General features: G+C 40.7%; 1 protein-coding gene across 1 annotated transcript in view; it reads left to right on the forward strand.

The window, feature by feature from the left end:
- The window catches only part of Acvr1c (activin A receptor type 1C), an 86,966-nt gene that overhangs the window by 49,282 nt on the left and 24,783 nt on the right, over positions 1-12,901 (forward strand). Inside the window, exon 3 of the mRNA XM_004651857.3 lies at positions 9,076-9,315. Within this exon, the coding sequence (XP_004651914.3) occupies positions 9,076-9,315 (240 nt within the window). The remainder of the gene's footprint in view (positions 1-9,075; positions 9,316-12,901) is intronic.

Here is a 12,901-nt window from a genome sequence, read left to right on the forward strand (position 1 = left end):
AAACAGGTTAATATATATCCTTCTTGACATAATGGAGTTGTTTCATTCAATACAATGTTATATCTCACCTTTTCTTATATATATGGAGAGACAGAGAGATGTATGTCTTTTCCTATGTGAATAAAATGTAATATGTATTGTGTTGCTTTTTTCTTTTGTGGCTAGCTTACATTTCAGTTTTAGACAGAAATGAGTTCTGGTAACTGTGATAATAGAAATATATCTAGAGAAATAGCTGTGATAAAATATTATCAAAAGTGCACTAAATTGTCTGTGAATATTCATGTAGCATAAGGCTAGGAAGCTTGGGCTAAACAAGCTGGTTATTTATAGGGTTAATCTTGATAGGAATTGCTGTTTAGTTCATGCTTACACTAATTACAACCCTTCATATGGAAATAGACTATTCAACAAAACCTTCAAGTTTCAGGCATCTTTGTTCCTATTTTCTACCAAAACATACAGTTCTTGAAAGGGTAAGTATAGTAATAATTTCTCATTTTTTCCTTCTAAATTTTAACAAACTATTTAAAAAATAATATTATATCTTTCACTAATTTAAATAACTATGTTCAATAAAGAAGATTTAGTCAGAACAGTAAAATGTGAGTGCTTTGTTAACTTTTGCACAATGCTTACTTTCCTGTTCTGTTTTTAATTGTGTAAAGGGAGAAAAGAAGACTAGTTATTTATATCAGTTATGTGAGGTGCACAATGCATATTGATTAGGTAATGTCTAAATTAGTCTTTAATTTAAACCAAACGAGAGGTTTTCATCTGAAGAAAGATAAACTGCCAAAAGTATCAAATTTCAAAAGTCACTAATTTAAAAGCATGTTATAATTTATAACAATGACGACTTGGGTATATTGTGTGATTCTTTTGGGAGACTAAGTTCTATTGTATTCACTCCTTTAGAAACTGTCCATTGTGGCTTTTGACTTCCTTATGTTTTTCTGTTTGAGACACAAATTCATTGCTGTAATCAGAATAAGGTGACATGTGAATGCTGAGAAATACTCATGGGACCCCTTGTGGAATTGTTCTGCCATCACATGAACAAATCCATTTATAACTCATGCTCTGAAGGATTCCTTGCACACCTGACAGGTGTGCCAGACAGGAGTCCTACCCCCCACCCATAAAGTGAAAGGTGCTATAATCTGTGGTTTTTAGGGCTTTTTGAAATCTAAGTATACAAAGAAGTCAAATTTATGTTTTGAAAGTTTAACATAAAAAGCATTTCTTGTCTCTGGAAACAAGTACACTGATTTATATTATAAAATCTTTTCACAAGAACATAAAGTGGAATGGAAAGTAACAGTTATAACCAATTCTGAATTAAGCGCTCTATATTATGCAGATATGTAAGTTCTTCATCATGTCAGTAACATTATATTTGTTTCAAATATTTTTGGGTGATTACTAAAGGACACCAGTCTCAGTTACCTCACAGCATTCTTTCCCTTAGGAACAAGATGCTCTGTGGACTCGGTGAGCTCAGGAGAGGTGTGATGAGCATAGGCTTTAGGACAAAGATATGTGGCTTTTCCCTTGTCATAAAACTTTTAAGTGCCTTCATTGCATATAGCTCTCTGATACGAGCTAGGGAGAGATTTGTATGAGATGTGAGTGTCATTTCCAAAGAACCTACAATCTTCCCAGTGAAGTATATTTCAATGGGGAGAAGCCCTGAATATTGTTTGAGTAGCTACTATCTAATTTCTTCATAAACTTGTATTGTTTGAGATGTATTTGGATGACAAAAATAAAAAGACTTTCATTTCTGCTGCCCTGAAATGAAGAAAAACTCATTATGAAGCTTACTTGAAATTTCCTTCCAACATTTTCTTAATCTCACTTCTCTTTTAGTGAACGTTCTTCACACCCCTTAGGTCAATGATAATATTCTTCTACCCAGTCGCTGTTTCCTTATGACAGAAAATTATTATTTTTTAAATCCAGATGCTAGAAAATTTGCAGCCTTTTGATGCTCTCAGAAAACTGGCAGTACAAGCCAAAGCTGTCCAGGAAATACTTTTTATCTATACCCTCTGCCTGCCATGAAGCTATGAACCTTGGCCAAATGAAGATGGTGTGTGTAAATGAACCCTTTGTAGATAAAACGCCAAGCAGGGGAATGGCTGAGCCATGGGATTCAGCTAGGATGTAGAAACACTTATCATGCTAAGTATCCCTGTCCTAGTTTTGTAAAAGCTCTAGACTAGAAAAAGAAAAAAATGTCTTCCCTGCTTTGGTTCTGAGGTTCCTGCTGACCACAGTGCTTTTGATAGTATTAGCCCTGTGGGCAGAAGGAAGCCCCGTTGCTGCTAGTTAAGCAGACCAAATTGGAGGATTTCAACAAATGAGCTTGTGGATGAAGCATTCCTGACAGTCTCAATATGATCAGTGTGAAGAGAGGTACTGGGCTGTGACAAGCTGGAGGGGAAGTGTGAGGACCTGGGTATCTGCTTGTACTCAGTGAATTGAAGGTCCTATGCAGCATCAGATGGAGAAGAGCAGCATTGTGACCTAGCTCCTTAGTCCTTTCTACTTACCATTGCAGCCCCAATGCAGTTGCACATTCTTTTATGCTGCATTGGTTCATCATGAACTGAAATACATTGCATGAACTTATTCTTCTCCAATCTTTTTTTTTTCATTTCCCTTTTTATAAATAAAATATTTTTAATTTTATTTTATTATTTTGGTTTTTTAAAATTTTTTACTAACAACTTCCATGATTGTAAAAAGTACCCCATGGTGATACCCTCCCTCCCTCCCACTTACCCTCTGAAACTCCACTCCCCATCTCAATCAGTCTCTCTTTTACTTTTGATGTCTTGATCTTTTCCTCCTCTTATGATGGTCTTATGCAGGTAGTATCAGGCACTGTGAGGCTATGGATATCCAGGCCATTTTGTGTCTGGAGGGAGCATGTTGTATGGAGTCCTGCCCTTCCTTTGGCTTTTACATTCTTTCCGCCACCTCTTCCGCATTAGACCCTGAGCCTTGGACAGATATTGCAGTACTGAGCACAGCAGTCATTTCTTTCTATCATCATGATACCTTCTGAGTCGTGCCAAGGTCACTGCCATATGAAAAGAGAAGATTCTCAACCAAAAGTGAGAGTAGCATTAATATAAGGGTGTTAACATTAACAGAAGTGCTTACTGGGCAGTTTGATAAGCATAGTATATACATTTGGCCAGACAACAGCAGACATTACACCCCTAGGGCTTATGTCTACCCCTGTTTTAAGTTTTCAGTATTAGGGATGTATTCCCTTCCCATGGAGTGGGCCTCCAGTCCAATTAGAGGGCAGTTGGTTTCCCCTATAACAGATGTGCCACTATTGCAGCCGTTGCTCATTTGGCCTGGCTGGCCAATTATAAGGCTTGCAGTGTCCACTGGTGAGTGTCTTCACTGGTGATTTTTCTTTCTCCCATTGAACTGCATGCAGAATGGCTTCAGGAATAGATGCTAAGACCCTATTGCTGAAGACTCCATATACTTGGGCTGCAAGGCCACTGAGAAATCTTGCTAGAACTGAGCTGACAACCTCCTTCATGTAGACCAGCTGACAGAAAGCTGGAAGAAGCCATTCTGCATGCAGTTCATTTCCCTTTTTGATGCTGATGATTGAACCCAGAGCATCTTGCATGCTAGGCAAGGGCTCTCCATCCCCCAGCCCCTCTATCCCACCCCTACATAATATTTTTCTCTATAATTTTGTTTGTGAATTGCTTTGGAATTCTTTTCCAGATGGACATGTATTACTGGGAAGTCCTTAAGTTTCACAAAGATGTGAACTGTGCCATTCTCCTCTGCCGTACCTCCTGAGCATTGTTTTCGGTAAATTCCCTACAAAGCAACCTATTTGAATCTAGTCTTTGAGCCAATTTGAAAGAAACAAGAAACCAATTAAAATCTGTTTCCATGGGCTGGAGAGATGGCTTATCAGTTGAGGCATTTGCCTGCAAAGCCAAAGGACCTTGGTTCAATTTCTCAGGACCCATGTAAACCAGATGCACAAGGGGGCTCATGCATCTGTAGTTTGTTTGCAGTGGATGGAGGCCCTGGCACACCCTTTCTCTCCTTCTCCCTCTCTCTCTCTCCCTCCCTTGCTCCCTCCCTTTTTCTTCCTCCTTCTCTCTCGCTCTCTCAAAATAATAAATAAATTAATTAATAATCTATTTCCATTACTATCAAGCAATTGTTTTAAACAGTGGTATCTGCATTTAAGGACACTTTTTTTTTTTTTTTTGTTTTGTTTTTTCAAGGTAGGGTCTCACTCTGGTCCAGGCTGACCTGGAATTAACTCTGTTATCTCAGGGTGGCCTTGAACTCATGGCAATCCTCCTACCTCTGCCTCCCGAGTGCTGGGATTAAAGGCGTGCGCCACCACACCCGGCTTTAAGGACACTTTTAAGAGATGGCTAAGGTAGCCTTGTTGTGAAGTATTGGGGAATGATTTTTGCTTAGCACGTCTCTCTGTTGGTGATAAAAGAAATCATTTCTTTAGGGCTAATTAAGGAGGTAGCTATTGTGTCTCAGTAGTAAAATAGTCTCTCTTATGTTCCACCTTGTCATAATTATTTTCACCTTTTCTCCTTAGAAATAAGTCAATTATAGAAAGGGTCTTAGTTGAAGTCCTAGGTTTCCATTATAAGGGAAGGTGGATGAATAGAACCTCACCAAGTCATTCATTTGATCATGGTCATTTCTTGCCTTTTGTTTGACTTATTACCTGAGACCATTTCAGGGTCCACAATGGAGAAAAAAATGTCCATTTTTAGGAATAGGATGGGGTAAGAAGGGAGCTAAAGTCTTGATACTGAGACCTTTATGAGTTGGACATGCACAATGGTATTTTACACCCTTTTCCTTTAATAAAAGGATGAGCGTCTTAAATTCTGTCAAGTAATAAGAGCTTCCTTATGCTCAAGAATGTAGAACTTGCTAGAAAAGTAGTATTTACATCAAAGCTACTTGTTATTATCATGTCCTCACAGCTACATTATTGTCTGTTGTACCAGGATTTATTGGGTATAGACTATACTCTTTCTTCATTTTCCTCCTATACAGATTTGTTAATAGTTGGGCTGAGGTGGGAGAATCACTGTGAGTTTGAGGTCAGCCTGGGCTTCAGAGTGAGGGCCAGGTTAGCCTGGGCTCTGGTGAAACCCTGCCTCAAAACAAAAATGACAAACAGAAATATTTCAATCAACATTTGCTTTTAAAGTATAGTTTTACAAGTGTTTGCTTTGACAATTTTTCCGTGTTTAGAGGAGATCTTTCTAGATGGTGTTGCTACCTTTTGTCTATCTGAGTCATCTTCAAATTTTTTTTTACTAACTTTTATCAGTAAATTTGTTCACAAAAGTGGAAACATTGCCCCTGTACAACAAATATCCCCGTGAGCCATCTGTGGCATGAGTGCAGATGACTCTGACGTCAGGTTTGTTGACCTTTTACTTCAGTATTAGTTGCCATAGAGATGATCAGAGCTCTGCCTATTGGAGCTACTAAAACGAAGACAATCAATAGCTTTCACAGGGTCATGTTAATATTGGTAGTTCCTGACATATGTCAAACTAATATTGAAATATGTATATGTATCCAGTGGTAGAATTTTATTGTTTAAATGTGTTTAAATATGTTTGAAAAACAAACTTCAGAGATTAAATGCATTCCATGGCTTTCTTGAAACATGTAAGTTACCTGTGTGAAATGATGGCTGTAAAATGGACAATAAAATGTTTTATAACAGCAAAATTTAAAAGTCACAAGGACTGGTTAATGATTTCTGTGGCTCAGTGTCAGAACACACTCTCAGCCTCTGATGAAGACTGCTCAAGGCCAACTGGCTTGTGCACCTGGGTGACTTTTAGTCCTCAACACACAAGGAAAGAGCTGGTGACCAGTCACACCTTACTGTGCCAAGCAGAGAGCCTGGGCTGTGTTCCCAAAGTTCAGTTAATACTTTTGTCTCTTGCTGACTGGTAGCAGACTAACAACTTTTAGAGCTATGGTAAAACAGGATCTTAGTTTTGAAAAATTTAAATTATGTTAGAATCAAATAATTATTTTCAAATGTTTTTCACATATTTGATAGCATATTGTAAGTAAAAGGTACAGTTAATGCAAAAAGCTCTCTAGTTTTATTGGGAAAGAAAAGGGAATCTGAGGAAGGGTATAATTCACGTCATTTCCTCAGACCCCCTGGGGCAGGTGTTTTGTCTTGCTCTGGGTGTGTGGTGTCTAAAGCTCTCCCCATCTGGGCTGAACTGGCCATAGTCTATGTATGCAGGGGGCAGAATGAGAAGGAGGCAGCCTACATCCCAGCCTGGCTTTTTTCTTCATTACCTGCACCATTCTTTAAGCTGGAGAAGCCTGCAGCCTCAATTCTGTCTGCTACATTTTAAGGTCACTAAAACCAGGAAACAGCCCCCCGGAGGTAGAACATGAGGCTACAACTGACAAGGATCCAATCTTCAGTAAGTGAAAAGGAAATGAACAATGTACCAGCACAAGTGTCAAACTAACTTCCTTCGATAACTACAGGAAGCATTTGTCATAGTAGGTTTTTTTCATGTGTCACTGTATTTGTAAATCACCAGAAAAGTTTCTTAAATGAGGTTTGTGTAAGAAGTTGGCATTTGTTACTTAAAGCTGGTCACAATTTTAATTATATCTTTTTGTTATTTGGTTTCCATGATCACATTTACTTTTCTAAGTGGAAAAGTCTCTTGTTTATTAGGATCAAAACCAGTAGAACGTTTAGTGATCCTGACATTTAAGAACATTACTGATCACCCACTGTGTGGCAGGAACTGTTGTAAACACTGGGGATGTGGTTGGGAATGTAGCAGACAAACTTCCTCCTCTCACAAAACTCATGGTCTTTAGCATGAGTTTATGACTTCTATGTGGTGTTATTAGTCAGAAATTAAAATAAAGCATGGCAAAGTTCTAGAAAACAAGTGGGGGATGGGAAAAGAGTATTTTGCTTCCTTTTGACTTTTTGAAACTGGGTCTCATTTTGTAGCCCAGGTTGGCTTCAAACTTATGATTCCCCTGTCTTTGGGATTATAGGTTTATCACCATACCTGGGTTCATGAAAGTTCCTTTTTATTTCCCTTTTTCTATTACAAAAAAGTTTTGTTTATTTGCATTTGTGTGTGGGTGTGTGGGGGTGTGTGTGGGTGTGTGCACACGCGCATGTGCATGTGTGCACTGGGGTCTCTTACCACTACAAATGAATACAGGATGCATACTGCACTTTTTTTTTTAAATATTTTTTTTGTTCATTTTTTAATTATTTATTTGAGAGTGACAGACACAGGGAGAAAGACAGATAGAGGGAGAGAGAGAGAATGGGCGCACCAGGGCTTCCAGCCACTGCAAACGAACTCCAGACGCGTGCGCTCCCTTGTGCATCTGGCTAACGTGGGACCTGGGGAACCGAGCCTTGAACCAGGGTCCTTAGGCTTCACAGGCAAGCGCTTAACCGCTAAGCCATCTCTCCAGCCCCACACTGCACTTTTTGAAAGTGGCTGGGGAATGGAATCTGGGCAAATGAACACATTTAACCATTGAGATATCTCCTCAACTCCCACTTTTTTTTTTTTTTTGGTAGTGTTGTTAGCCAAGACCACCATCTCCTACCTGTCTTGGCGCCCTAGGTTTCTGTTTTGTCTCTGTTTTCATTATTATTTCCCCAATGTCTACTGACACAAAGGCCACTCAAGATGAAAGTTTGGTCACATCTCAAAGCCATCTCAAAGACATCTCTATGTCTTCTGTGTAAAATAAAATACACAGACCTTCTCTTAGCCCACACAATGCCTCATAATGTTTCCCATGAAAGCACTGAGTTCATGTCCTTCTCTCTTTCTTTTTACTGATTTCCGGGACGTGTTATTCCTGGCCTGGCCAAGTAGGCTCCCACTTCTGGGCTCCTTACACTGGCTGATTCCCCTGGGCCCAATCTTCCCTGTCCTGTGCTCAGTTGTCCCTTTGTTTCTTTGTCTTCATGTCACCTCTCAGAGTTTCCTTCCACTGTGTCTAATGTGACATTTTCCCCTCATTTTTCTCACCTTCCTGGTGATACATCTTATGGCACAAATTCACTCTTGCCTTTGTGCTCCATAGCTCTCTGCTTGTCTGTGTGCATGATGTGCACTCAGAGAGAGCACAGGGATTCAGGCTGCTTACTTACCCTCTTGTCTGTACTACTTGCAATAGTCACAATATTCCAAGAGCATGATGATTGCTTGTGGCATAAATAAGTAGACAAATGTGCTATCTGGATGGGCTGCTGAGAAATGGGGAGAAATGGCAGGGGTAGAAGGATCACTGTGAGATCCAGGCCAGTCTGGGAATACAGTGTGAGTTCCAAGTCAGCCTGGGCTAGGGTGAGACCCTACCTTGAAAAAAAAAAAAAAACATTAAAATCTTTGAAGGTTTTGAAAGTCTTATATGCTAGTGCTTTCCCAAAACCCTAAGCCTGTCTCCCCTCTTGCTACTGGTGTGGCGAAGCTGCTACTGGGCCTCCCACTTTACTTGTGTCAGCACCTTGGCCGATAAGCAGATGTCCTTCCACGGACTTGCATTTTCATAGGACTGCATTTAGAGTTTCTTTTTTCATCACAAGTATTTACTTTTAGTTTGCAAAGTAATGAATGAGTTTCATCATGATATTTTCATATCTATAACATTATACTTTCTTGGGCAGGAAAATGAGAAAAAAAATATATATATATAATGAAAATGTCTGTTTTAAGTGTACTGCTTTATGGTTCTGCTCCTTCTTTTTATTTATTTTAAATATTTTTTGTTTTTAGTTGTTTATTTGAGAGAGAGAGAAATAGGCAGGGAGAGAGAGAGAAAGAAAGAATGGGCACACCAGGGCCTCTAGCCATTGCAAACAAACTCCAGATGCATGTGCCCCCCTTGTGCATCTGGCTTACGTGGGTCCTGGGGAACTGGCCTGGATCCTTTGGCTTTGCAGGCGAGCACCTTAATCACTAAACCATTTCTCTAGCTCCCTTCTTTTTATTTTAACTGCAGCATCACCAAATGCCCCCAAACTTGGGCCCATGGAGCTGACGATTGTCATCACTGTGCCTGTGTGCCTCCTGTCCATTGCGGCCATGCTGACTATCTGGGTATGTCAGGACCGCCAGTGTGGGCACAGAAAGACCAGGAGACACAATGTGGAGGAGCCGCTGACAGAGTGCAGCCTGGTACATGCTGGAAAAACTCTCAAAGATCTGATTTATGATGTAACTGCCTCGGGCTCAGGTTCTGGTATGTACTTTTTTTTTAAACGTAAGAACTTACTTAAAAATAAATTAAATTTTTTAAATAAAAAGAGCTCAAATATTATGAATTCTAGCATTAAAACTGCTACATGACAAACTCTAATAAAGAAATTTTTTTTGCTTAGATGGAGAGAAAAAAAATGCAAGATCTAAATTTTCTTGATTGCCCTTTGTCTGTGGTCTGAGTCCCTTTTTTTTTATATATCTTACAATTTTCATTAATAGTTGTCTATTTGTTTCAGCCTCTCTTCTGTCCACTGTTACTCACTTTGTTGTAGAAATAATCAATATTGCTGTCTTGGAACTGCTTTAAGGCAACAAGCCATGGGAAGATATATTAGTTACACAAAGAAGTGTTGTTTGAGCACATGTGCTTGTGGTTGTGAAGGTCTTTGGGATCTGTAGACATCCCTGGGATGTGCTTGGGAAACTAATTAGGAGCTGACCTGGAATTAAATCAGTGCTATGTTCTGGAAGCTCAGGAATGACAGTAGAGGAAGCATACAGCACTCTTGGCTGACTTCCATTTGCTCAAGGTTATTTGACAGTTGTCTTCTCTGTATTGTACTCTGGACTCCTAATGAAGGAATTCCTGCGGTCATATTATATTAAGGAATTAAAGTGTCTTTTTTATAGCACAAAGTGTTTGAGGGGGACAGAGCTATTTTCTCCCCAGAATAAAGTAACTCTGAAACTGTAGGGGATCTTCTTACCCTTTTGAATATCGAGAAGTCCTGCCAGCACTTGGTTTTCCAGAAATATAAACACAGGTATGGCCAGGTGAGCCACTTCAGAAGCTCTGGTATCACTACTTGCTTTAGAAGCATCATTAAAAGGGGCTGGGGGGATGGCTCCGTGGTTAAAGGTGCTTGCTCGTAAAGGTAGCTGGCCTAGGTTCAATTCCACAATACCCATGTAAAGCCAGATGACAAAGTGGCACATGTGTTTGGAGTTCATTTACATGGCAGGAGGACCTGGTGTGGCCATCATACTCACTCTCTCTGTCTGCCTCTTCCTCTCTGTTTTAAATAAGTAAATGAAAAATATTTTTAAAAGAATTATGTTGTTTTTAATGTTTTAAAAAGTGTTTCTTCAGCCACGGATGGTGGCACATGCCTTTAATCCCAGCACTTGGGAGGCAGAGGTAGGAAGATCACCGTGAATTTGAGGACACCCTGAGATTATATAGTGAATTACATGTCAGCATGGGTTAGAGTGAGACCCTACCTCACAAAACCAAAAAAAAAAAAAAAAAAAGTGTATCTTCAAGCAAAAATCTGGATTTATTGGTTTATGGACTCTTCTTTTATATATATAAAAAAAATCTATGACAATTTGCAGAAGGAAAGAAGTAAATATACCCAAAACAGATTATTTTTGGAGTTCTGATGGTTGAGCCCAGGGTCCTATTCAAGCTAGACATTGCTCTACCACTGAGATACAGCGCCAGTCCTCTTCTTCCAGTCCCTTTTCTTTCTTTTTTTATTTGGAGGAAGGATCTCACTAAGTTGCCCAGACTGGCTTTAAGTTGCCCAGACTGGCTTTGAACTTGTTATCCTCCTACCTCAGCTTCCCACATATCTGTGATTACAGGCCTGTGCCACTGGGCCTGGATCCCAGATGACTTATTTAAAGATAAATTTGTTTCCCTAAAGGCAGCTGTATATGATTGACAGTGACCGCTGCTGAAAGCAGATGCCTCTGACTGGCAGGAATGCCTCTGTCCAAAGCCAGAAGCTCACGGTGGGAGGAGCCTGGGCTGTTCTGCTTCCTCTCTGCATTTCTTACTTGGTTCGTGACCTTGAATGTGGAGCATCTTTGTCAGATGTTGAGAGACATAAATTACAAAGTTTATTGCTGACTTGGTCAAGAACCCATTTTAATTTAATTAATTAATTTATTTATTTGAGAGCGACAGACACAGAGAGAAAGACAGGTAGAGGGAGAGAGAGAGAATGGGCGTGCCAGGGCTTCCAGCCTCTGCAAACGAACTCCAGACGCATGCACCCCCTTGTGCATCTGGCTAACGTGGGACCTGGGGAACCGAGCCTCGAACTGGGGTCCTTAGGCTTCACAGGCAAGTGCTTAACCGCTAAGCCATCTCTCCAGCCCAAGAACCCATTTTAAAGATGTGCCTACGAGAGAGAACAGTCAATGGATGCTTTATTGGACTGTCTACTTTCTAAGGGACTAGGATAGGATATGTGTTTCTTTCTCTCATGGTGTGACCATTCTCACAGATGGTGACATAAGCCAGGCATCAGCTTCTACAGTCCCTGGTGAAAACAGAGTGATTTGCAGTGAGAGGCAAAGCCTGTGTTCATGTGCAAGCTGTAGGTGCAGAACACAAGAAGTGCTCAGATGCATTTTGGTGGTTGCTTTGAAAGAATGGATGAGTCAGGCTTCTCAAGGTGAACAGGACAGATAGAAGAAATGGTCATTGTAAAGGAGATGTGTTGAATTAGTCTATAGCAGTCCAACAAAGCTGCCTGCAGGCGTGAGCACTGAGGAATCTGGGAGCTGCCTAGTCAACATGGCTAGACCCTTCAGTAGTCCCTCTCAGTCACTGAAGGCCAGGAGGATTCCTGGAGAGCTGCTGGTCTCCAGTCTATGCTGGAAGACTGAGGAACTTGATTCTAATGGAGATGAAGGATGGTCCCAGTGGAGAGTTACAAATAGGAGTGAATAGCAAGGCGGCCAGTTAACAAGCCCTCACCAGCGACAAGGGCCTGTGTTCTCTGGGAGCTCCTCTATAAGCAGTCCACCACTGGAAGGGCCTCCAACTCTGGGGGAAGGACCTCCTTCTTCAGTTAATCCTTCCTGGGAACAACTTTACAGAGGACTGTCTCTGGATTCCTACTCTGATCAAGTTGATAATGTAACATAGACACTGCAGAGGGCAAAGCAACTCTCACCTGCCTTGTGTCAACTGAACTGCATGGTTCTCCTGAGCTGTTTTTCCTTCTCAGTCCCTGGTCTGCACCTTTGATTGTTGGTTTGAACAGTTAGGTTGAAAGTACAAACTGATTTCTCTGACGTTTTAAAAATATTCTATTTTTTTTTTAATTGAGAGAGAGAGAATGGGCATGCCAGGGCCTCCAGCCACTGCAAATGAACTCCAGGTTCATGTACCACCTTGTGCATCTGCCTTTACGTGGGTACTGAGGAATGGAACCTGGGTCCTTTGGTTGGGCAGGCAAGTGCCTTAACCACTAAGCCATCTCTCTAACCCCTATTTCTCTGTCTTTATTGTTGTGTTGGTGACAGTGATGCTGGTTGTTGGTCATTTTTTTGTGAGTGAGTGTAAATGTGTGTGTGTATGTGTGTGCACAAGTGCGCACGTGCGCACGCACACTCATGTAATGTTACAAAGGGAGGAGACACTGAGATGGAGATTTGACCTAATAATTGTCCATGTCAGTTTGATTGTGTGGTTAAAAAGCAACATGGACTGTAGCCTGCAGAGACAGTCTTTGATCTTTGCTGCTGGAGGTCTTCCCACAGAGAGGAATGCAAGCCTACCTCCAGAATGGTGATGAAGCAGCTTGGGCGGGAGAGCAGTTTCAGTTCTG

This window comes from Jaculus jaculus, chromosome 4 (genome assembly GCF_020740685.1).
Source record: "Jaculus jaculus isolate mJacJac1 chromosome 4, mJacJac1.mat.Y.cur, whole genome shotgun sequence".
In the NCBI taxonomy this organism is placed as follows: domain Eukaryota; kingdom Metazoa; phylum Chordata; class Mammalia; order Rodentia; family Dipodidae; genus Jaculus; species Jaculus jaculus.